We start from the raw sequence: 25,486 nt of genomic DNA, 5'->3' as shown, positions 1-25,486 counted from the left end.
CTGGATGCCGGTGGGAAGCTCACAGCACATCATGAAATCTTTCTGTGTGTGGTCTTCAGTGGCATACTAATCTCCATATTCGGCTATCATGGCTAGTAGCGATTGATGGAGAAATTTGGGAAAAAAGTATTTTTAAACTAATGGCAATTGCTACCCCAGATTGCGTAACATTTGCAAATGGTGTTCTATGCATACTCCCGGCAGGGATGGTGAATTCCAGCCCTTTCCAGCTGTAGTATTGTGAGTGCTCCAGCCCATAGGACACAATTATTTGCAGGTTTTTGAGATGAGGAATACTACGCAGCTCTCACCTGAACAGATGCCCCTCAGTAAACCGTGTAAATAAATGCATGTATAAATCTAGTGTCCAAAATTGGGGCACTGTGTGCTTCTGAGCTGACTGGATGTGGATGACTCATTGCTGTCAGTGTAAGTCCTTGATCTTCCCTTTGGTGCTCAGAAGTCTAAAAGACTAGCAGTGCATTCCCTTCTCACAGAGGAAGAAGCCTTTCATGACTTAAGAGCGGTTCTATACATTTGCACAGAACTAAGTAGAAGAATCGTGGACTGCACCATTTCAGGCTGCAAGTGGGGAAGGCATTGTTTTTAATGTTTCCCTGCGTGAAGAAAACTAGCCTGTCGGGGTGGGATTCTTCTTCTCCACCCCCTCCTTGTGCCAGCTTATGTATTTGCAGGAAGTGAGTGGGCATTCAAAATGCAATTCCCTGCCTTCAGTATAGAGTGGAAAAGCTCAAAGAAGTCTGTCAGCTGATGCAGAAGATTCACAAACTGCTTAGAGAGCTCTCTAAGCAGTCTACAAATAATAGTGTAAATAAAACACAGATAAAATCTACAGATCAATTAAAAAACAGATATAACTTGATGGTTTTAGGTATATTTAAAAGTTCTATTCGATGTACACGCATCAAGATCCATAAACTTAGTTATGTCCATTAATTTAAATGGGTCTACTCTGAGTATGGCTAACATTGGATACAACCCATCATTAAAACACAGTTAAAATCAATAAAATGTTTAAAACAAATACAGGTAACTAGATGATATGACTGGGTAGGCTTGCCAAAACAGAAGTTCTCAGCAGGCATCTAAAACAGTCTAGTGGGGAGTGCCTGCCTAATGTCAGTAGACAAGAGAGCTCCGGAGCAGAGATGCTGCCCCCTCTAAAGGAACAACTCCTCATAAATATGGAATGGACATTATATGGCACTTCTTTTTTTCATTAATAGATTTTTATTGAAAATGTCCAAATCGTAATCGAGCAGGCCTGAAGGCCGGTACAAATAAGAGAGAGAGAGAAGAAAAAAGGTAGAGAGAGAAAATAGGGTGGAAAACACATGCAGTTATGAAAAGGAGGAGATGAAATAGTCTTACAGGATTTACTTCTAAAAATGCAAGTTTTGCAAATCCACCACTTTACTTTCCCTCACAGCTTTGCTTTCTGTTCCTTTGCAAGGGATCTTGGCGTATCACGTTTGGATTAAAAACCGCTGCTCACACCAGTAGAAAACTCTGTCTTGTTTCCATCTCAGGTTCTGTCAGTGTGTGTGGAAGAAGAAAACATCATTCCATACATCACCAACGTGTTACAAAACCCTGACCTGGCACTGCGGATGGCTGTCCGTAACAACCTTGCCGGCGCCGAAGAACTCTTTGCCCGGAAATTCAATGCGCTTTTTGCCCAAGGGAGCTACTCAGAAGCAGCAAAAGTGGCGGCGAACGCCCCGAAGGTATAGAAAATGGCTAAGTGACCCTAGCTTTGGTATGTGTCTTGAGTGCAGATTCACTCCTCTGGGGTGTGTGATCCTACAGTCACTAGTGACGGCAAGGCTGTTTCAGTTTTGCTTGTTCTTTCCCTGCCACCGTTGGTGATACATTAGGTAGTAACATGAGTTATCCTGTGTTGTCGCTTGGAAATTTAGGATGACAAGACTATAATCTATTATACACCACTAGGTAGCAGTTGCACCTGCTTCTCCCAAAGAAGCACCCTTGGAGAAATGTGTGCAATTGAATGACGTAGGAGAGAAACATAAAAGCAGTCTTATACCAACTCAGAGAGAGGTCGGTCTAGCTCAGTAGCATTTATGGCATTGCTAGCCGACATGTTGCCTTCCAGACTGGACTACAAGTCCCATCATTCCTCTCCTTTGGCCATGCTGGCTGGAGCTGATGGGAGTTGGAGTCCAGCAACATCTGGACATTGGCTACACCTGGTCTGCTGAGTTTATCTCCATGAATGCTACCTCTTCTTTCAAATTGCTCCTCAAAACCTTTTCCGTGAAGACTTTGGCGCATCTCTCTAGTTCACATGCAGTAACAGAAGCAACTACGTGCCGCTTTCCTGTTGCTTTCCTGTGTCCCTTTTCCTCTGTTTTCCTTGTGTTAGAATTTTAAATTGGAAGCTCCTTGGGGCAGGGACCTGTTGTCTTATACTTCAGAAGTGGCGTGCACATTGATGGTGCTGTGCAAAGAGTAACTTTTTTCGTTTTAAAACATCGATGCCCTGTCTGTTTTTCAGAAGAAATTCTAGGAGGCTAATCATCAAAAACAGCTGATATTCTTTTTTAAAAAAACTTCACAATTCAACTATTAAATGTTAGAATAAATAGAAGAGCTTTCTCATTACTATTAAGGTTTGTTAATATTCTTCACGTATATATGCATATCATTATATATTTATGCCTTTGTATAGTTATTTGCATATGTTACTGGTTTTTTTAAGAATTGTATCTTATGAATAAAGAGAAAATAAATGAGTTCTTTTTAATTGGAGGAAGTCGCTAGTTGATCACCTTTCTGTTATTTTTAATGCTAAATAGCATGAATCTACCTGGTCTGTAATAGCTCATTATTTCTACAATTCGTGATAGTCTCATATTCAGTAACAATTCCCATTTTTACTATTGGGGGGGAAAACACACACAAAAAAGTCAGTTGGAATAGAACATTTCACTAACCTGGTGCTGCGTGGCTCCCTAGAGCAGTTTTATGTCTACCCATGGAAAGGTAGGAAGATGATGGCACATGGGCATAATTGCAACGTTACGGTTGGATAACATTAGCAGGGAAAATCTGTTCCCCACATCCGGGGCAGGTGACTGAGTGGTGCTGAGTCTGTAAGCAGCCTTCACCAGTGTGGTGCCCTCCAGAAGTTTCCAACTGCACCTCCCATTTGCCTCAGTCAGCATGGCTGTGCTGGCTGGGGCTGCTGGGGGCTTGCTTGTGGGCTGTGGAAACGGCAGTGTGAGAAAGCCAGCTGTGTAGGGAACTGACCCCTCTTGTTGGCTCCCCAAAGGGCAGGTGATGTAGTTAATTTACCTCTCTCTTTTTCCCGAAAGGGGATCTTGCGTACCCCAGACACCATCCGCCGCTTCCAGAGTGTCCCAGCGCAGCCAGGTCAGACCTCTCCCCTCCTCCAGTATTTTGGGATCCTGCTAGACCAAGGTCAGCTGAACAAGTACGAGTCACTAGAACTCTGCCGGCCGGTGCTTCAGCAAGGACGCAAGCAGCTCCTGGAGAAATGGTTAAAAGAAGACAAGGTAAAGTGTGTCTTCTGGGGCCTGGGGAGGGGGTGTAGCTTTGGTGGTTACCAGTTGCCAAGTTCAGCAGTTTTGCTAGGCACCTGCACATTGAGCCCAAATAGCAACAGTCCTGTGCCTTAATAAAGCTGGGGGTTGTAGTTGGTCTTAAGTGGCTGTTGCTGCATGAGCTACTGAACTGTGCTGTGGCAAATGTCAAAAGTAAAGATGGTCCCTCATATGTAAGGCAACCTTGTCTTCACATTATTGGATGCAGAGAACAGTGTTTATTCATAGGCTTTTCCAAGTAAACTCAGGATTTTCTGCCCCTTCATTTTCCCAATGTCTTCTGGATCTCTGCCAGAACTGTTTGCCTTGTCCCCCTTTGCCAGTGCTTTTGTCTCTGGTTATAAGCTGGGTTGTGTGTGTTGTATTTTGTATTTAAAAATTATGAAGCCTGATAATGCATTCTTCAAAGAAGCCCCCTTGCAGAAATTATTTGCATAAATCTGCAGCCTGTTATACTTCTGCCTAACTTGACATCTGGTCCTAGGGGCTGGCAAAACCCTGCATGGCACCGAAGCCCATATTGAGGTAGAGAAATAAAGCTTTAGGAGGGTTTGGTACACATGGATAGATGGTGGGGCCAAAGAGGCCTGGCTACTCTGCCACGCTAACAGAATGTAGGTCTTTTTAGAACAGTGTTCTTCAACCTTGGGCCCCCAGATGATGCTGGACCACAATTTCCATCATCTCTGATCATTCCCTATGCTGGCTGGGGATGATGGGAGTTGTAGTCCAGCAACATATGGAGTCTCAAGGTTCAAGAATACTGCTATATGTCTGAAAATGCCGGAATTGGGGAGAGAAGGTAGAAAATGTAAAAATACCACATGCTGAATCTGATGCTACAGTGTGTGGAGGCTTCAGGAATGATGCGTTGGATCTCCTTTTTTTGTTTTTTTACCAGAATGGGGGGTTCATCAGCTAGAGCTCTGATGCAAAATAAAGGCTTTGAAGGAGCATCATAAAATTTAGGGGCAGGGTGCTTAGTCCACATACTGGTTTTTGGTACCTGAACTGAGTTTACACTTCTGTTACAAAAAAAAATCTTACTGGTTCTCCCACCTTTCACCGTAAGGTCCCAGAATGAGTTACAACAGTTTAAAATACAACATCACAGCAGTTTAGAACAAATTACCATCACAAGAATAGTTGTAAACAACTGGGAGTTGGAAACCCTTGGTGATCTACTGCAAATTACCCAGAGATCTACCAGTAGATCCACTCTACCTTCTGCCCACCTCTGTTCTGTACGATTCATTGGACCTGAACTGCCTGGCAGACTGTGTGGATGCAGGCACGTGTGTGCAAGAGACCTGCAGGTTTTCTTGTCAAGACAGCCCATCTTGCATTTTTTGTGGTTTAGCCGTTATCGTTTTGCTTTTCTCTTCTAACCTCTTAAAATGTTTTGTATGTGTGTTTTAAACAGCTGGAATGCTCTGAAGAACTAGGAGATTTGGTGAAATCTGTGGACCCAACATTGGCTCTGAGTGTTTACTTAAGGGCAAATGTTCCCAACAAAGTCATCCAGTGTTTTGCTGAAACGGGGCAAGTCCAGAAGATTGTGCTGTATGCAAAGAAGGTGAGTTGTTGTTGAACTGAAAGAATGAGGCACTGGAGCTAATATTAGGAAGGATGCTAGCTTTCCCAACACTGCTTTGTTCCTGTGGGGTAGCCGGTTAATTTTGTACTGTATATTCTTTTTCAACTATCATTAGCTGTTTTCAGGATTGTCTTCCCTCTGGTTAGCTAAACCCTTAAAAAAAAAAAACCCTCTGAAATCCCGTGTGTGTGTGTGTGTGTGTGTATGTAGGTTGGCTACACTCCTGACTGGATCTTCCTCCTGAGGAATGTAATGCGAATTAGCCCAGACCAAGGACAGCAGTTTGCCCAAATGCTGGTGCAGGATGAAGAACCTCTTGCGGATATCACCCAAGTAAGTAAATTGTGAGAATAGAGACCTGGGACCTCCTGTATGGAAAGTGGATGCTCTGCCACTGAGCTTCAGCCTCTCCTCCGTTTGAACTGATAGGTGGAGGACCCGCAGAGTGGCATCCCCTGGGGGCAACTCCAAGAGGAGTTAGTACCAGGCAAGCTGTTAGCAGATTTTCTGCAACTGGCAAATAACCTGAAAAACTATGGACCTTTAAAGCTTAGATAGCTGCACCGCAGAATGTTGAGGCTTATGGGTGGAAGGGAAACTGGAAGATCTTTTCTTGTACAACTGATCATCTATCCACTGTTACCTTGTTCCTCTCTGGGCAGTGCTGAAAAAGAAGTCAGAAGTTGATCTTCTAAGGGCTCAAACTGATTGCAAGCAGCAGGTGGAGGGAGAGGCAGGTGGGGCCTCAGAATTCTGGGTGATAGGGAAAGGGGGGATGGGATTTTCATCCTATTCACGCATAATGTACAGGAGAGCCTCTTGGGGAGCAGGGACACCTCCATCTTTGTATGAAGGTCCATGTGAGGTCATATTTGTGCTCTCTAGGATTGGATAAGGGCTCTGTATAAGCTGGAGTGGGAAAACCTGTGAAGTAGCCTGTGTTGCTGGCCTCAGCTCCCTTCATCCCCAGCCAGCATGGCTAATGGTTAGGGATGATGGGAGTTGTAATCCAACATCTGGAAAGCCACAGGTTCCACACCTCTGGAATAAGCTTTGAGTGAGTGGAAGCAGATTTTTGGGTGCATCAGCATTACGATTAGAAGCAACCTCTTGAGAAGATTTGGGTGGCTTTGTCTAATTTAGCTAGGAGTTCTTGAAACAAATTGCACAGTATCTGATTCCCTCCCTCAGGACAGTTCAAGTGGAGTGGGCTCTAAAGTGAATCCTTTTTCCTTTTTCAGATAGTGGATGTGTTCATGGAATACAACCTGATTCAGCAGTGTACAGCTTTCTTATTGGATGCCTTGAAAAACAACCGCCCTTCTGAGGGACCTTTGCAAACCCGCTTGCTTGAAATGAACCTCATGCATGCCCCTCAGGTAGGCCCTCTGTCTTGGTGTGGAAACTGAACCAGGTGGCTATTTTGGACTAAAGCTCAGTAGTTCTGAGGCTGGCACCATTGATTCTGTGATCATACTTTCCCTTGTTTCCTCCTTGATGAATTTTAAATGGCATTTTGTGGCTCAAATACCACAGGATCAACTCTTAAGAGGGATTGAACTTGTATTCAATCTAGTAGTTGGTGCATTAAAGGCAACTACACTGTCTAGATTCTCATCCTTTCCTTGACTTGTGGAATTGATATTTCTGCAGCCATATCAGAGTAATTTAATCTGATTTTCTCCAAATGTTATACTCTGCTGTTCTGCCCTCTAAGCGGGCCTCAGATGTGTTAACAAAAAAGCCCTCAGAATAGTTGTTCAGTCCAACACTCTGACTTGTAAACAAAACATTTTAAAAAATCAGAAATGGCAGCATCAAGCAGATAAGACACAATGGGACATTGGAGAATATTTTTAGATATTTTTGTAACTGTTATATTTGTTTTGTTTCATTTGTTCTGTTATTATGTTATGTACATTGTTGAGATTTATTGTTTAGTTACGTTTATTTAGAATGTGATGTATTGTTTTTCCTTTTAATATTGTATATTGTATACTGATTTTTATGTTGTAAACCGCCCAGAGAGCTTCGGCTGTGGGGCGGTATAAAAATTTAAAAATAAAAATAAAAAACAGTTGGCTACTGAGCTACGTTCTGGTTTTGGTGTATAGTCTCTTGTATATAAATATATTTATAAATAAATAAGAACAAAGCCTTATACATCTTGGGATGAGGATATCTGAAAGACCCTCTCACCCCTTATATACCCAATCGGTCACTACGCTCTGCAGATGAAGGGCTCTGGCAAATACCACCTTATCAGTAGGCCTGTTCCGCAAAATATAGGAATCAGGCACCCACCCTTTGGAACTCCCTTTACATATTACACAGGCAGCATCTCTTTTGACTTTTTGGTGCCTACTGAAGATCTTTGTCTTCCAAGGCACTTTGCAAGCAGAGATCTTTCCCAGTCTGAAACTGTATTGGAATTGCTTATTAAATATATTTTTTAAACATTTTATTGACTGTGTTTTTGCTTCCCTATAAATTTAATGAATAATAAGAAGAAGCCAAGAGTCCTCTGAAATATGAGGGCAGCGGAATTGTGGTGTTTTCCTAAAGCTGTGAGTTAACAGTCCCTGATGAGCCTTTTTTAGGTTAAAAAAGTCAGAGTGGATGCTACACAGAGATGTCCAAAAGGTCCCTACTTACCAAACATGTCCGCTTTGCCCCTGCAGCATATGCGAAGGAATGTATAGGGAGGCTTGCAGTATCGAGTAACTGGCTTTCTTTGTAGCTTCTTAAATTTACACCTGGTGTTGAAGCCCTAAATCTAGAACAAGGTCCATTTTTTATTTGCCACCTCTCTTTTTCTAGGTTGCTGACGCCATCCTAGGGAACCAAATGTTCACTCACTATGACCGAGCTCACATTGCCCAACTGTGTGAGAAAGCTGGCCTCCTCCAGAGAGCTTTGGAACACTTCACTGATTTGTACGATATCAAGCGCGCCGTGGTCCACACTCACCTTCTCAACCCCGAGGTACAGCGCCCCAAACCTCAAGTTCCAGCTGCATCTTTGAAAAAATGACTGGCTTCTGTTGCTTACTCTTTTGGGCAGTTGCTTGGTGCAAAGCAAACTTTAAAGTCTAGCCCAAAGTCATGTCCTAATTACGTGTTTTAACTTGCAGTGGCTGGTAAACTACTTCGGCTCCCTCTCGGTCGAAGACTCCCTCGAATGCTTGCGGGCGATGCTCTCTGCTAACATCCGCCAGAACTTGCAGATATGCGTCCAGGTTGCTTCCAAGTACCATGAGCAGCTTTCAACGCAATCCCTGATTGAACTCTTTGAATCATTCAAGAGTTTTGAAGGTAAGGCAGCTGGGACACCCAAGCTCTACATCAGGGATGGGGGGGCTTTTTCAGTCTGCGTTCCATTCTGGTGGGCAGGGCTGGAGACAAACTGGGTGGAGCAAAGAATGCAAATTTTACCTTTGTACAGTAAGCTTTTTCCTGCACACACCCTCTCTTTTTCCCATCCATCCAGGCATGTAAGATGCACTATTGGAGTTACGGGCACATCCCAGCCAGGCATAATTACTCAAGGAGGGTGTGAAGAGGGCCCAGTGAGGGATGTGGCCTGGGGAGAAAGCAGTGTGGCTGGGGAGAGGGTTTGCATCCTGAGGACAGGGAGGGGTGTGTGATTTGTTTAGAACGAGCCTGTCGTACAAAGGTAAACTTTACATTTGTTACTCTGCCCACCACTGGCATGTGGCCCCTGGAAGGTTGCCCAGATGAGAATGCGGCCCTCTGTCTGAAGTAGGTTCCCTCCCCCCATATCACACCCCTGCCCTACCTGGAAGGCCACAAGAATTTCTCGTATACAGGACCTGGTCCCACAGTTGCATAATCTCTCCCCTTAATTCCCAGGGCACGGGCATTGATTTAAGTCTCTTCCTCCTCCGCTTAGGGCTCTTCTATTTCCTGGGTTCTATCGTCAACTTCAGCCAGGACCCGGATGTCCACTTCAAATACATCCAAGCGGCTTGCAAGACGGGCCAAATTAAAGAGGTGGAAAGAATTTGCAGAGAAAGCAATTGCTATGACCCAGAGCGGGTGAAGAACTTCCTCAAGGTAAAAGAAGATAAGAGAATTCCGCCCCTCCCTCGTATCATGGGCTCTGCTTATCGCTGGTCTGTGGTTTTTCATTTTCTAATCTCCATAGTGGTGGAGGCCCTTGCAGATAATGCTGCTCAGGCCCAGCGTTAAATCTATTCTAGCAATATAAGCAAGGTCTTTTTCATGAAAGAGCAACAGCATTTTTAAAACAAAACAAAAACCCTGGAAAAGCAAAGCCAAAATCATGGGCTCGTGGAACTTGTGGCCTTCCAGATGTTCTTGGACCACAGTTCCCTTTGGCCCTTGCTACACGAAGGGCTCGGTCCCTGGTAGAAGCTGACCAAACCTCGGGCATGGGACGGGGGGGACTACCAGAAGTTGCCCCATCAGAAGATCTCTGTGATTGAGGTGGAGTATAAGCAGTCGGGCATAACATTGCCATATCTCTAAATGCCCCTGAGTACCTTCCGTTGGCATGAGCCTGCATCTGTGACGTGCGTCTGTGTTGACTCTTCCAGAAAATCTTAGGGTTGTATCCAGTGTTAGTCCTACTCAAAGCAGACCCATCAGAATAAATGGACCTAAGTTAGTTATGCCCATGAATTTCAGCGGGTCTATTCTGAGCAGGACTAACATTCGATACAACCCTTAGCATTGGTGCGAAGCAGAGAAAGACTTGGGACCCTTGTAGGGTCATCTAACAGCCCTCTTTGAGGATAGCCTACAAACAGCAGTTTTGAGTTGCATGTGTCAACCATTTCCTGACTGGTCTGTTGTCTTTTGTGCTGATCCTTGTGTCTGTGGGATGTTCAGGACATGTACCAGGTAACCCTTCCGATATAGAGGTGTCCCTGATCTGTTAACTCCTTCAGTGTCCACATTTGTGTAGAGGATTCTATCCTGGGATTTGCAGTCTCGAAAAACTGGTGTGTGTCTGTGTATGGTGGCTTAACTTTCCTCTTGGAACACAATACTTCCTTGTAACCTTGACAACATTTCTTGTAAAGGTGTCTTGATCATTCAGAGAGAACAGCCCTACTCTATCCTTGCATTACTTGGAGTCACACTGAATAAACTGCAGTTGCTGCATAGGGATTGTGACCCCTTGCAACTTGGGCGCTGACTCCGGTTTGTTTCCATTGTGTGTTTCGGTCCCATTCCATACCGGGATCTCCAGGCAATATCAACTGAGAAGGAGTTGCTAAGGTCCCCATAAGGAGTCAGGAAGAGCATTTGCCAGAGTCAGTCTTCTAAGGCTACATCCACACCTGACATTTATTCCACATTAAGAACATAAGAAGAGCCTGCTGGATCAGGCCAGTGGCCCATCTAGTCCAGCATCTTGTTATCACAGTGGCCAACCAGGTGCCTGGGGGAAGCCCGCAAGCAGGACCCGAGTGCAAGAACACTCTCCCCTCCTGAGGCTTCCGGCAACTGGTTTTCAGAAGCATGCTGCCTCTGACTAGGGTGGCAGAGCACAGCCATCATGGCTAGTAGCCATTGATAGCCCTGTCCTCCATGAATTTGTCTAATCTTCTTTTAAAGCCATCCAAGCTGGTGGCCATTACTGCATCTTGTGGGAGCAAATTCCATAGTTTAACTATGCGCTGAGTAAAGAAGTACTTCCCTTTGTCTGTCCTGAATCTTCCAACATTCAGCTTCTTTGAATGTCCACGTGTTCTAGTGTTATTATGGAGCAGCTTCCGCTGCCTGCTTATAAACCAGTTTTTCGAAGTGGGGTGACTCTAATCCAATTTAGGCCACATCCACACCAGACATTTATTCCACATTAAACAGTCATGGCTTCCCCCAAAGCATCTTGGGAAGTGTAGTTTGTGAAGGATGCTGAGAGGAGACCCGTATTCCCCTCACAGAGCTCCAGTGGCCAGAGTGGTTTAACAATCAGCCCCTCTTCCCAGAGAATTCTGGGAAATGCTCTGTGAGGGGAATAACAGTATCCTAACAACTCTCTGCCTCCTTCACAAAGTACACTTCCCAGGATTCTTTGGGGGAAGCCATGACTGTTTAATGTGGAATAAATGTCTGGTGTGGATGTGGCCTAAATTGGATTAGACTCGCCCCACTTTGAAAAACTGGTTTATAAGCAGGCAGCGGAAGCTGCTCCATTAGGGCGGACACTGCCTCACCAACCCTGGTCTGCCCTGGCTTCTTATTTGCAACCAGTCAAGGAGATGGTGCTGGCTATTGGCCGCAGCCTCCCCCTCTCCCTCCTCAGCTTCAGCATTGCCCTTGTAGAAGTGAGGAGGGAGAAGGATGAGGACAAAACCAGAATTAGAGTTGGCTCTGCCTGTTATTGGCTTTGCCTCCGCCTACTGCTAGGGCTCCCTGTCTTCCTTCCCACCAGCCCCAACGAGCACCAGCGAGCTCTGTAAGTGGATCCTATTTTAAGAAGCTGCATGGAGGAACCTACATTTAGATTAAGGTGGCCTTGTTTACATGTTGACGGCCCCAAAAAGGGGACAGCGGCAAGGAAGAACCCGCACTCAAAAACATTGCAAGGACTTCCCCCGTTTGGCCACCTGGGAATCATTTATTCGCCACAGGTGATCAGGCAAGCCTGACTGGAAAGCGCAAGGTGAAAGGACCAAGCGCTTTGAACATGCCACCCTTGGTATTAACAGAAGCCTTAATCTGTATTAGCCACTGCAACCCCAGAGTTGATCCTGCATGCTGAATAATTTGTAGCAGCTGACAAATGCTGAGGCCTAGTCTAGGCTTGTAATCCTTTTGTTGTTCTGTGTTTTTTGTAAAACTGTCTCTGCAAAACAGGAGTGCGTCAAGAACCCGTGACAGTAGTCGCAATTTATTTTTTTTCCAAAAAAGGTAGATAGGAGCTTGCAGCAGGAAGAGACCTTGGGATATGTGTGGTGGTAAATAACAAAGTCTTTAAATAAGCTCTTCAGGTGAAATTTGAATGGGAACGTGTCCCTGCGGTGTATGAACTGCTTCTGTTCGCCGCACTTGCTCTTCATGGCACAGTTTTAGCTCTGTGTTTGTCCTTTTCTGGAATGCAGAAGGGGGGGTTCATAAATGCTGCTTTCTCCTTTTTTTGCAGGAAGCGAAACTGACAGACCAGCTCCCACTGATCATCGTTTGTGACCGCTTTGACTTCGTCCACGATCTGGTGCTGTACTTGTACAGGAACAACCTCCAGAAATACATTGAGATTTACGTGCAGAAGGTAAGAAGCAGGTGGTTATACCTCCTGAAGGAGGGACCTTCAGCTTTCTCTTCCTGAGCCACCTTGACTCTGGTTACTGCTTTTCGAGAATCGATTCAGCCAGGAAATGGTGGTGCTTGCTTAATTTTGAGCTAAATGGCACTCTGGCTTTTTAACATCAGATTTGGGCTATTGCCTTGGATTTCTAGTCTAAACGCTATTTTGAGCAGTTGACTGGCTTCACGCTGCCCTAAAACAGTGTCTCACCTTCTCTGGAGCATTTCTAATGAAAGCCATTCAGAGGTTGGGGGGCGTGGGGGCCTAGCTGGTGTTTTTTTAGGCTGATGGAGGCAGCGCAGCCCAGTTAAAGGGGGTGCCTTCTGGTGGTGTCTAACAGGACAAGAAATTGCTCTGTGGATTGCTGTTGAGGGGCAAAACCTTGTACTGCGGTCCTTGACATGACTGAGTACTACAAGACAGTTCTATTTGCCTGCCTGTAAATTAGTTCTGACGGCTTTCAGAACAGCGAATTCTGTGGTGGCTGCTTTTTGAGAACAGATGTAGCCAGGAAATGGTGGGCAAGAGTGGGGAGGCTCTCATCATAGCAAGGCTCACAGCCTACACTTCTTTGACACCCATTAAGCTGGCAGTAAACAGCATGATCACCAACAGATGTTGTTGGACTCCCAACTCCCATCAGCCAGCACGGCCACTAGCCAGGGATGATGAGAGTTGTAGTCCAACAACGTCAACTGGAAGGCTGCGCTTTCCCTGCAGGACAGGAGGACACCGTTTTAAGGGTTGCAGGACCAGCCGTACCTTTCTCATGTTGCTTTGGTCTGCCACTACTAAGGCGTGGTCTCAGCACCTCTTCCTCCCCCTGCTTTTTTTCCCTAGGCAGTAGGCACATGCTCGCTGCTCAGCAGGGAACCTTTCAAATGTATAAAATGTCTTGTCATCCATCTTGGATGGGTTTTTTTGCATCCAGCTGCGAGTGTTGATTGTCTGCAAGGCCACGGTATAGAAAGCAGCCCGAGGATGGCTGCCTGGGAGGCCTGCAGCCTTTGCGGTTGTCACTCTGTGTTAGCTGAAGCTTGTTTCGTATGTGGGCGATAACTTGATGGGTGGGTTGGAGCCTGTTGCATCTTACCACCTTGGTTGCTGTAGGTGAATCCGAGTCGTCTACCTGTGGTCATCGGTGGCTTGCTAGACGTTGATTGCTCTGAAGATGTCATAAAGAACCTGATCCTGGTTGTGAGAGGGCAGTTTTCCACGGATGAGCTTGTTGCCGAAGTAGAAAAAAGAAATAGGTAAACTTCATGGGGTAATAGCGTTGTCTTACTGTGGCATCGACATTCTTGGGGATTGCTAACCAGGAATGTTGAAACTGTGTTTGAATTGTAGCTCCTTAATATGGTCTTATTGGAAAGACAGTAGCGACACACAGACACGTGAGACAGACAGAGCCCTGTGAAGCCAATATCCTTGCACGTCACGGGTGTGGAACCTTTTTCAGCCCAAGGGCTGCGTTCTTTTCTGGGGGCCACATGCCAGGGGTGGGTGGAGCCGGAGGCGAAAATGGGGGAGCAGTGACTGTAAATTTTACCTTTGTACAGTAGGCTGGCAATGACTGGCCCAAGGTCACCCAGTGAGAGCTTCATGGCTATGTGTGAAGGCACATGGCACCCTGCTGAAGCTAAGCAGGGCCAGGTCTAGTCAGGGCCTGGATGGGAGACCGCCTGGGAACCATATGTAAGCCGCCTCGGGTTTCTATCCTGAAAAGAAAGGCGGGGTATAAATGGAATGAATGAATGGCTAAGTGGGGATTTAAACACTGGTCTCCCAGGTCCTCGTTCAACACCCAACTGACTTCTCATTGATCACTTCTAGAGCAAAACGCACTATCCCTGAGGTCAGCCTTCGCCACCCTGTTGCCCTCCAGTTGTTTTGGATGACACCTCCTAGCTGATGGGAGTTGCTGTCGAGAACATCCAGAGGGCGCCAGGTTGCCAGAAGCTGCTTTTAGTTGGTTAGGCCTAGCAACAGCTTGTTACTTGCAGAGGTCGGGGTGGGGAACGGAATCAGATTGTGGACTCGGCAGGAATTCTTCCAGGGCTTCCTTGGCCAGCTTCTGCAGCACTTGAACCCTGCCTTCAGATGTGTGTGGTGGGTTATAGGGAGACGTTTATTTGTTCAGACAGCCCCTTCGGGAACTCCCCTACTCATCAAGTGACTATTTCCCCCCATCCTTCCCCTCTCTATTTTTTTTAAAAGGTTGAAACTCCTGCTGCCCTGGCTGGAAGCCAGAATTCATGAGGGCTGCGAGGAGCCGGCCACACACAACGCGCTGGCTAAAATCTACATCGACAGTAACAACAACCCCGAAAGGTTCCTGCGCGAGAACCCCTACTATGACAGCCGGGTGGTGGGGAAGTACTGTGAGAAGAGAGACCCGCATCTGGCATGCGTGGCTTATGAGCGTGGGCAGTGCGATCAGGAGCTTATCAACGTGAGTAGCCAGGAGACTTGAGTTTCTCTTGGCCAGAAAGATGCTCTTTAGCACTGTTTGGAGCCAGGAAACAATGCTGGATAGATGTTAATCAACAAGGAGATTGCTTGGTTTAGGCCTGATAGACGGGAATGTATCTAAACAGTGCTCAGATTGGGTACTCCAGTGGTGAAGACCCTTTTCTGGCCAGATCTTCATATCCCCAACCCCTGGCAGACCAAATTTGACAGGTGGGTGGTGCCACCCATCTGTCAATCATCTGATAATTTAGTTTTTGGTTTTGGGAACTTCCAAGTGAATCACAGGACTTTCAAATGCAGAGGGGATTGAAGGCACACTCCGGTTGGCCCATCACCTAATGGGTGGGTGGGAGTGTGCCTTCAAATGCCCTGCCACACTAGTGACTTGGGCAGGTGGGCATGGTTTGGGGTAAATGGCCTCACAGACCGAATTGGACCCCTTGGGGAGCCATGATTGCCTTGGAGGCCAGAGGCTCCCCAACCCTGGTGTACCCAGGAGTAATGGGACTTGCTGTGGTTGGTTGGAAGGAATGGTGGCTAGGAAGGTGGGACATCTTAAAGAGACATACCATGGCAGGAGAATCCTGTGCCACCCCAGTCTTCCCCAGGATCTGGTCAGAACACTCCCAAGTGATTAAATGCTGTACGCTGGCTGAACTTTTTTACCTTTGTTCTCAGTCCCTCCAAATCCAGACTTGAAACAGTGAAATCTTTTGCTCTTTTCCTCTCCTGCAAAGGGATAACCTCCTTGCCTGAATGTCTGTTATCTTTCATTCCAGGTCTGCAATGAGAACTCCCTCTTCAAGAGCCTCTCTCGCTACTTGGTTCGCCGCAAGGACCCTGAGCTGTGGGCCAGTGTCCTGCTAGAAAGCAACCCTTACCGAAGGCCCCTGATTGACCAGGTACTTTGCCCTCCCCTTGAATTCCCTTTTGCTCGTGCAAAGTGAGCAAGAGGCATGCCCGCTGCCAGTGGCAGTCGCTCGTTGCTCATCTCTCTTATCATGTGTTGGTAGGTAGTGCAGACTGCTCTCTCTGAGACTCAGGACCCCGAAGAAGTGTCTGTCACCGTCAAGGCGTTCATGACCGCGGACCTCCCCAATGAACTTATTGAGCTGCTGGAGAAAATTGTGCTCGATAATTCTGTGTTCAGTGAGCACAGGTTGGTATTCTGTACTTATCTTTTCTCTCCAAGTATTACTGCCTGAAAGGTTGTGGCCAAAGCCTCAAAAGCTAGACAGCTGTTGCTGAATAAGGATTTCTAGTGGTGTCAGGGTACAGCTCCAGTATCCCACATACTGTCTTCCCTCTCACCGTGACAATAGAAGCAACATTTGTTATGCAAAGGACTAAGATTGCAGAACCCATTATACAAGCTTGCATAATTTGTGTCATACGTTTGAAGCACAGCCAGTGGTCCAGGGATGATGGGAGCTGTCATTGAGAAACATCTGGAGGGCCAAAGATTCTCCACACCTGATCTAGTACTTGACTATTGGCAAGTGGCAGTGGCTGTCCCAAAGACCAAAACTCTTTAACTAGAGAGATCAGGGGTTGAACTTGTGACCTCGTTCTAAGCATTATTATGCCCTTTTGAATGATGACTGACAGCGTAATCTCACTACTGCATGCTGCTGCTGTTTGTTTAGGAATCTGCAGAACCTCCTCATTCTGACAGCTATCAAGGCCGACCGGACCCGTGTCATGGAATATATCAATCGCTTGGACAACTATGATGCTCCGGATATCGCCAACATTGCTATCAGCAACGAGCTTTTTGAAGAAGCCTTTGCCATCTTCCGGAAGTTTGACGTGAACACCTCTGCAGTACAGGTAATTTCGGCATTTGGTGTGTCTGAATTCTTGGGGTGGCTCTCTTCGTGCAGCCCGATTCCTGCTTTGTGTCCCAAACTGTTCTGCATCCTTGTGCCAAAGGGGCCACTGGCTTCAGTGTTAAGGGAATCCGGTCCATGTTCCAGTTCACCAGAGTCTGGAGCTGCTCCAATCCACAGGCTTTACATGGAGTTCCGGAGCCGCAGAGGCCATTGCAAAGATTTCTGGTGGGCTTTTCTCATGCCTGATGTGGGTGAAGAGTTTGTTCCCAAAGTGGTTTGGTCATCCACCTTCATGTGAAGCCTAACATCTTACACTTGAAGCCCCCAGGCTTCCATGCTTACTACAAGTTTTACCCCTTTCTCGTGTTAGCAGTTGCCCCTTTTTATTACTACCTCATTCTTCCTCTGTGTAGAGCAGTTGTGGGGAGCCTTTGGCCTTCCAGATGTTGCTGAACTACAACTCCCATCAGTCCTAGGAAGCATGGCCAATGGTCCAGGGATGATGGGAGTTGTATTTCTGAAATATCTGGAGGGCTGCAGGTTCCCAACACCTGGTGTAGAGCAAGGGGTGGGTGGGAAACCATAACCCTGTAGACTTTACAGGACTCCCAGCAGCCAGCATGGCCCCCAAGGGTCAAGAGTGATGGGAGGTGTCTTCCAGCAAACCTCAGGAGGCCCCATGTTTCCCCATCCTGATGTAGCGCTTGGGAAGGGCTTACATGTAGTTGTTGGGTGGTCAACTAGACCTGTCTAGCCACCAGTAGGATCGGTCACATTCTTTCAGACCACTCTTTCTAAGGCTCAAAGTATGAGGCAGTTGAGTCTGTTTTGGTCAGTTGCTAAACTGGCATCAAAATAATGCTCTTCCATTTTAATGGGATCTGATCTCTACTCACCCTGTCCGCAACACCCTGTGTGTGTCTGGGCTGGCTAACCCTTCCTCCTGTGTTCCCTGCCCTCCTGCCTTCAGTCTGGTCCTCCAGATTCCATGGGAAGTAAGCAGGGCTTGCTCTAGAGCAGAGAGGGCAAACTCTGTGGCCCTCCAGATCTTCATCAGCCCCAGCAACCAGTTTGGCCATTGGGCAGGAATGATGGGAGTTGGAGGCCAACAACTTCTGGAGGGCCAGAGGCTCCTCACCCCTGCTCTGGAGGGTGATGAAGTCCAGTAAGGGACCATCTGGCCAGCGGTGGCATCCTCACTGGGCACAGCATCCAAAGAAGACCAGAGATGGATTGTTTGTATGCCCCCTTTCTTCTATCTTAAGTGGTCCCACTTGTGAGGTCTCCTGCCCAACGACAGCGCCTATAACCTCTGTCTCTTAAGCTGCGTTAGTTAGGAGGCGGATGCCAGGCTTAATTCTGGCCAGACAGTGTTTTTTTTTTTTTGCACTGTTGTGGATTTGTGTGTAACGGACAAACTCCTTCCGCAAGTGTGCTACAAGGAGTTTTTGGAACCCGTCTTCCCTATTCCTTTTCCTAGGTTTTGATTGAACACATTGGAAACCTGGACCGTGCCTACGAGTTTGCTGAGCGCTGCAACGAGCCTGCGGTGTGGAGCCAGCTTGCGAAAGCTCAGCTTCAGAAAGGGATGGTCAAGGAAGCGATAGACTCCTACATTAAAGCGGATGATCCTTCGTCTTACATGGAAGTGGTCCAGGCCGCCAGTGCTAGTGGTAAGGCTTGGGAACACTGAAGCTCTTTAAATACCTTTTTCTGGGGGCTTTCTGAAGATGCAACACCCAGGTAGAATTCTGAACAGGGTGGTTTATAACAGATGTTCTTGGAGGTCGCTCATTCATAGGGTCGCCATAAGTCGTAATTGACTTGAAGGCATATAACAACAAAAGTCCTGGGAATGTAAAAAGATTGATGCATTCTAGAAGTTCTAATTTAAATGTGTTCTGTGACCATCGTTCTTCAAGAACTGATGTATTTCTTCTGCTTCTAACCCCACATTCACGGTGTAACCTTGCTCCTAATTTGGTTCGTTATAAGTCCAGTTATAATTACAATTCCTTGAGGAAAATCTACAACTTTTTAAGACCGTGGTGCAGGGATGGGGAACCTGTGACTGAACTACAACTCTCGTCACCCCTGACCTTTGGTTATGTTGGCTGGGGCTGGTAGGAGTTTGGTCCCAACAACACCTTGAGGGCCACAGGTTCCTCATCCCTTCCATAAAATGCAGGCAAGATCTGGGTAGGGAACAACCAGGAGGAATGTCCCCTCTGCCTTCCATTCCCAGTTGAATCTCCACCTGTCATGCTTTGCTGCAGGGGTGGGAAGCCGCTCGCTTGCCTTTTGGCCAAGCCATGCCCACTTGCCCTACACCTGATGCCACATGATGGCAGGTTTTGGGCAGGTAAAGTTGTGGCCGGACAACACAAATGTTTGCAGGCACCACTAGTCAGCTGATTGCCAGGGCTCCAAAGCAGAGGGCAGGTCTCTCGGCACGCACTGACAGTCAGTGCTTGAAGAGACCCCTACACAGCCAAAGTCCTCTCAGTTAGGTGGCACCAGCGAGTTCCCCTTTGGTAACTTCTTAGTGCAGCTGAGGGGGCTGAAGGAAGCAGATGGATCCAAACGCTTCCTCCTTTTCTCCGTTCCTAAAGGGAGCATTTCTTTCTTCCTTTCCAGAGTTCGTATTCAAAGGCAAAAGGAAATGCTTTGAATGCAAACGGGTTTCTCTGCAGAGGGGGAAGCGTTCCATTTTTTAAAGGAACATTTCCCCCCTCTGCAGAGACTCTTTGAAGGCGTTCCCCAGTGTGCCTTCAAAGGAGGTTGCTGTAGCCGCCAATCAGCTGATAGCAACCTGGTTTGAACCTAGCCAGGTGTGGTGTCAGTCACCTGCCGTCAGGCGATTGACAGGTGGGGGGTTGTGCCCGCCTGTTGAAGCTGCCCTGGGGGTGGGGGAGAGAGGACGTTCCGGCCTACTGGCCCAATCCAGTTTCCCACCCCTGCTTGTATCATGACAATCCAGCAACACAGCAGAGGGAGTGAAGAGTCGACTATTGCACATGTGAATCTGAGGCGACTATTGCCCTTTGCTCCACTGGGTGGAGCACTCGGAAGAGGGATATTCCTTTGCTTTTGTTCAGCTTGCTCACGAATGGTGAAACCGGGCGGGTCTTGGGTTGCAACGCGTTGCGCACAAGGCTCTCCGTTTGGTCTCCTCCTTCGTGGCAGGAGGTAGGTATTCCAAGTTCCCCTAGAGCAGCCTTTCCCAACTAGTGGGCCACCAGGTGTTGTTGGACCACAACTCCCATCAGCCTCAGCCAGCATTGCCAATGGTCAGGAAAGATGGGAATTGTGGTCCAACAACACCTGGTGGCCCACTAGTTGGGAAAGGCTGCTCTAGAAGAAGCCCAGTTGCCTTGTCACGTTGACTGCTCTGCTGTTTTGTAAAGGGCTTTCTTCTTTACTTTCTGCCCCCCCTGCTCCCCAGTTTTCACCGCCTCCTTCCTTCAGGGTGACCTGATCGAGGGGTGGAAAAGCCCCTCTTCAGGATTCGAGCAACCAGAGGAAGTCTCTTGCTTTGTATCAACTTAACCACTGGCAGTCACCCATTTTATTCCTCCTCCCCTAATAATTCCAGAAGGGTTTATTCCCCTCCTGCACATTTTTTGAAACCCGTAATGAGGGCAAAGATGAAATCTTCCCTCCTCCCTAATGGCGAGGGACCCAAGTTGATGGTGGAGTGCATTTGTCCTCTACCAGATGCGATGAACAGACTCAGCTCAGTATAAGGGGCAGATGACAAAGAAGTGGATTGTTTGGCTGGCCTGTTTCCCCCCCCCCCTCTTCCTCTCCCTGGTTTTGGGAAGCTTGTGTTCTGCCCAGCAAGAATGAGCGACTGTGTTTGGCTCCAGCGACTCAGCACACAGCTTTAGCCGAAGTACAAATTAATCCGTGCTCTGGGGGGTCATCCTGTTTTTTGCTTTTTGCCAGTGTCGCACATGCTGAGGGTTGCCCCCCCCTTTTTTTTTTACCAAAAAGTGACGTTCCTCGTTGAGTGAGCCCGTCCAGTCGGGGTTGCTTTGAAGCTATGGCTATAAAGCGGAATAGATCTCGGTCTTTCATCCTAACTGAATGACCCACCAATCGTTAATCTGACCGTGACCTTGAGCTGCTCATTCTCCCCTCTCCCCCTGCTGCGCCAACCTAGGCAACTGGGAAGAGCTGGTGAAGTACTTGCAGATGGCCCGCAGGAAGGCCCGGGAATCCTACGTGGAGACGGAACTCATTTTCGCTCTCGCTAAAACAAACCGTTTGGCCGAGCTGGAAGAATTCATCAATGGACCTAACAATGCCCATATTCAGCAAGTGAGTGCGTCTGTCCGGCTTTTAAGTGTGAATTTCGTGACTTCTTTTTGTTTGCTGCCTCTTTTCTCTTTGCAGGGCTTGGATGGGTTCAAACAGATGTTTCGTTTTTGGTTCCCAAAACTCCTTACAGCTTTAGAAAGATTTTTTTGGGGATGGGGGTCTCTATTATAAACATTCTTTTATATAGAATCTGAGCAGGGGTGGGATGGTAAGAGTGACAAGGGCAGGGGAGGACCTGGGCCCCTTGTACACGTTACATTTAAAGCAGTATTATGCTACTTTAAACAGTCGTGGTTTCCCTGAAAGAATCATGGGAACTGTAGTTTGTTAAAGGTGCTGAGATGAGTTAGGAGACCCCTGTTCCCCTCACAGAGCTACAGTTCCCAGAGGGGTTTAACAGTCAATCCCTTTTCCCAGGGAACTCTGGGAATTGTAACTGAGTGAGGGGACATAGGGGTCTCCTAACACCATGCCGCACTCTTTATTTATTTAGTATTTATTTCATTTATACCCCGCCTTTCTTTTCATGGCTCGCATATGTTTCCCAGGTGGTCTCCCATCCAGGCCCTGACCAGACCTGACCCTGCTTAGCTTCAGCAGGGTGCTGGCCCCATGTGCCTTCAGACCATAACCTGGTCTGTAGCCTGTAGTTAACAAACTACAGTTCCCAGGCTTCTTTGGGGGAAACCATGACCATTTGAAGTGGTATAATGCTGCTTTAAATGTAGAGTGTAGATGGGACTCAGATGTGAATCCCTCCTCAGCCCAGTGGTTCCCTGGGTGAGCTTGGGACAGTCACCGCCCTCAGCCTGAACTTCTTCAACGGCCTATTGTGGGGATAACGGGGGTAGGGAATCACGTAAGCTGTTCCGAGCTCCTTTCGGAGAAAGGGCCAAATAAAAATGGAAGGAAAGGATTTCTGAAATTGCAAATGTTAACTTGTAAAAAGAGACTGCCCTTTTCAATTAAATTGGTCCACCGCATGACAAAACTTTATTGGCTTTAAGTAAATGCAGATTTTCAGTACTTGTGAAATATCATGCAAATTGTGTATGTGTGAAGGGATATCACTGGGATCCAGCCACTGAGCAGGTAGCCGTGCCATGGTGTTGTATGGGTTGCCAGAGGGTGGCACAGATCTCCATCCCCTTTCTCAAAACTGGCAAAGGGGAACGACAGCGTATCAGATGGATTGCTCCAGTGCTCATAGAGCACTGGAACAATTTAAGAGTGGACACGCAAGTCTTCTCTGGGATGGAATCAATCCGGTTGAATGGATGAGCAAATAACTTTTTTAAAAAACCGTTTGCCTCTGTAGGTTGGCGATCGTTGTTATGAGGAGAAGATGTACGACGCAGCCAAGCTTCTCTACAACAACGTCTCCAACTTTGGCCGTTTGGCTTCCACGCTGGTTCACCTGGGGGAATACCAAGCGGCTGTGGACGGGGCTCGGAAAGCCAACAGCACTCGGACGTGGAAGGAGGTGGGCTTTTTGCTTCACGCAGCGTGTGATTGACTTGTTTTGTTGGTTGCCACAAGGTTAGACAGCATTTTTTTAAAAAAAATAAATGGGATTAGACCGATTCATGGAAGAAGAGAGGCCTGGTTAGAAGTGATGGCTACACAGAGCACCTGGACAGATGCTTGAAACAGCTGGGCTGGCCGTTGCCTTCATGCCCTGCCTGAGCATCCAGAAACAGAACAGTGTGTGAAATGGAATAGTGAATAGGGGACACTGGTTTTGTCTGTCTCAAGGCCAGAAAGATCCAAGCGCAAATCTGCAGTTAGCCATGAAGCTCACTGGCTAACCCTGGCCCAATCTCTCTCTCTCTCTCTTAGCCTTTTCCAGCCCTTCCCAGCCTTCCCCAACGTTGTGCTCTTCAGATGATGTCGGGCTCTAAACTTCTACCATCCCTGCCACTGGCTGTTGCTTAGGTTGTCCTATCCTACCAGACAGGGTTGCTGTGAGGATAAAAGGGGTCTAGAAGAGGAAAGTTTTGTAACCCTCCCAGAGCTCCTTGGAGGAAAGATGGGATAGAAATGTTATGTATGTTTTAAAAAGGAAACATGGTCTTACAATTTTCTTTGTGGGCTTGACAGCAATCTATTTCTATATCAGGGTGGGGAAGCTCTGGCCCACTAGATGCAGCTGGACTACAACTCCCAGCATCCTTGACCCTGCCAGCTGGGGCTGATGGGAGTTGGAGTCCAGCACCACCTGGAGGACCATGCTGGTTCCTCACTCCCGTTCTAGATGCACTTAAACCGTTAGAGCAACAAAAGAGGAGGTGTCTTTTGGTAGATGGGCTTGATGTTAAAAATGGACCTCAAAGGGGGGGGGGACACTGTTGCCTTTTCCAGTTCTTCTGCGCTAAAGATCGGTCTTGCATTCCCCCCCTCCCACTCCCCAGGTTTGCTTTGCGTGCGTCGACGGGAAAGAGTTCCGCCTGGCCCAGATGTGCGGGCTTCACATTGTTGTGCATGCCGATGAACTGGAGGAGCTCATCAATTATTACCAGGTAATGGAAGGTCGCGCGCGTGGTCCAGTGTTTTTCGTACCGCAGAGCCTTGTCTTCACCAGAGGGCTGCCCAGAGAAGCAGCTGTTGCGGAGCCTTAACGTTTGTATTGTTCCTCCTCCCCAAGGACCGTGGCTACTTTGAGGAGCTGATTACCATGTTGGAAGCGGCGCTGGGGCTGGAGCGGGCCCACATGGGCATGTTCACAGAACTGGCCATCCTCTACTCCAAGTTCAAGCCGCAGAAGATGAGGGAGCATTTGGAGCTCTTTTGGTCACGCGTCAACATTCCTAAGGTAACTGTCCCTCCTTTCTCCCTCCTGCCAACACAGCCAGCTGCATGCGGAATGCAGTGGAGGCAGAGCGGCTGTGCAAGAGGAAGACCAGCACAGTCATCAAGACAGCCACTCGAGAAGCATCGGTGTTGACTGAGACTGAGCGTTTCTGTGAGGTGTGGCGGGGACAGTGTTTGGCTAGGGATAGGGAGACCTTGGTCCAAATTTGGGAGAGGGGCATAGCAACTGCTTTTGCATGCGGCAGGTTCTAGATTCAGTCCTTGGCATCCCAGGGTTGGGTTTAGCAGATGATAAGGAGAGACTTGACAGCTGGTCTAGCACAGTGGGAGGAGAGCCCGGCTGGGAGTCCAGAGTCTGTGAGTTCAAATCCCTGCTTGTGTCTCCTGGGTGTCAAGAGCCAGCTAAAGATGACCCCCACAGCGAGTGGCTCAGGGGTGACGTGCCCTGCCACCTGTGCAGCCGTGGGCAAGCGGCATAGTCCCAAGGAGCCCAGCTGCGGACAAGGAAGGGGCTGGCTTGTGCAGCTGTGGCAAGCTGAGCAGGCCCTAGCCATCTGGGAAGGACTAGCCTCAGAGGGAGGCAATGGGAAACCCTCTGAATACCGCTTACTATGAAAACCCTATTCTTAGGGTCGCCATAAGTTGGGATCGACTTCAAGGCAGTCCTTTTCCATTTTGTCAAGGAGAGACTTACCGGAGCCTTTGGGGAGCTGCTGCTCGTTGGGCAATACTGGGCTAGATATTGTCTGCCCTGGTGGAAACCCAGCTTCATAGGATGTACCCGCTCAGCCGTGGAGGTCACTGGGTAGCCCTTGGCCAGTTGCTGCCTGACAGTCTAACCTACCTCACAAAGGGGTTAAGATAAAGGATAATCCCCTTTTGCAAGCTTCCTCTTTTTTCCAAGGGGGGCCAGGATACAAATGGGATTGCATGCAGGAGGTTCTGGGTTCAATCCCTGGCATCTCCTAGGAATATCCCCAGTCGTCAAACCCTGGAGAGCTCCTGCCAGCCAGTGTAGATTATACCGAGCCTAAGACTAGTGGCCTGACTCGTTATATGTCAGGCCCAGGATGTGACTCAGGAACCAGACCAACGGCTGTAGTTAATTCGTGTTTTATTAGGATAATGACCAAACAAAGACTGTTTTCTCATGAAGCAATACAGGGATACAGGTCCTGCGGCACTGGGAGAAAGTTGACAGAGCAAGGGACTGCTTCCCGCCTGTTCTTTAAGAAGGGGCCAAACGGGCGTGCAATCTTTCGCTCCTCCTTAACTGCCCCTCAGGTACTGCCCGCCTTCCCCCCCTTCTCTCCTGTCTTTTCAGCTGTCTGCGTGTGCGCGGTGAGGGGGGAAGCATCACCCCCTCCTCTTCTGAAGTTTCCGATTCCAGGATGGGGGATAGGGGAGGGGCTGATGGTAAACTGCCTCCCCGCTTTTCGGCTGTGAGCAGCCCTCCCTCTTTCCCCTCTTGCTCTGAGCCTGAAAGAGGGGGAGGCGTGAGAATGTCCAGGGAGGGCTTAGGCTCCCCGTTGCTAAGCGACCTT

At 47.8% G+C, this 25,486-nt stretch overlaps 1 protein-coding gene across 2 annotated transcripts in view; it reads left to right on the top strand.

Moving 5' to 3' along the window:
* CLTC (clathrin heavy chain) overlaps positions 1-25,486 on the top strand; it is an 87,512-nt gene that overhangs the window by 40,625 nt on the left and 21,401 nt on the right. The window contains exons 7-25 of one of the 2 annotated variants that reach the window (XM_061605269.1): positions 1,551-1,748; positions 3,360-3,560; positions 5,032-5,184; positions 5,416-5,538; positions 6,447-6,584; positions 8,026-8,190; positions 8,339-8,519; positions 9,118-9,281; positions 12,343-12,468; positions 13,615-13,757; positions 14,722-14,956; positions 15,756-15,878; positions 15,990-16,135; positions 16,623-16,806; positions 18,289-18,481; positions 20,974-21,131; positions 22,450-22,614; positions 23,543-23,650; positions 23,776-23,943. In XM_061605269.1, coding sequence (XP_061461253.1) covers positions 1,551-1,748; positions 3,360-3,560; positions 5,032-5,184; positions 5,416-5,538; positions 6,447-6,584; positions 8,026-8,190; positions 8,339-8,519; positions 9,118-9,281; positions 12,343-12,468; positions 13,615-13,757; positions 14,722-14,956; positions 15,756-15,878; positions 15,990-16,135; positions 16,623-16,806; positions 18,289-18,481; positions 20,974-21,131; positions 22,450-22,614; positions 23,543-23,650; positions 23,776-23,943 — 3,072 coding nt within the window. The remainder of the gene's footprint in view (positions 1-1,550; positions 1,749-3,359; positions 3,561-5,031; positions 5,185-5,415; positions 5,539-6,446; positions 6,585-8,025; positions 8,191-8,338; positions 8,520-9,117; positions 9,282-12,342; positions 12,469-13,614; positions 13,758-14,721; positions 14,957-15,755; positions 15,879-15,989; positions 16,136-16,622; positions 16,807-18,288; positions 18,482-20,973; positions 21,132-22,449; positions 22,615-23,542; positions 23,651-23,775; positions 23,944-25,486) is intronic. The other variant, XM_061605270.1, reaches the window with a different exon arrangement.

This window comes from Rhineura floridana, chromosome 21, assembly GCF_030035675.1.
Source record: "Rhineura floridana isolate rRhiFlo1 chromosome 21, rRhiFlo1.hap2, whole genome shotgun sequence".
NCBI classification, from domain to species: Eukaryota; Metazoa; Chordata; class Lepidosauria; order Squamata; family Rhineuridae; genus Rhineura; species Rhineura floridana.
Note: the sequence above shows the minus strand (reverse complement) of the source record. Positions and strands in the feature narration are given on the sequence as shown.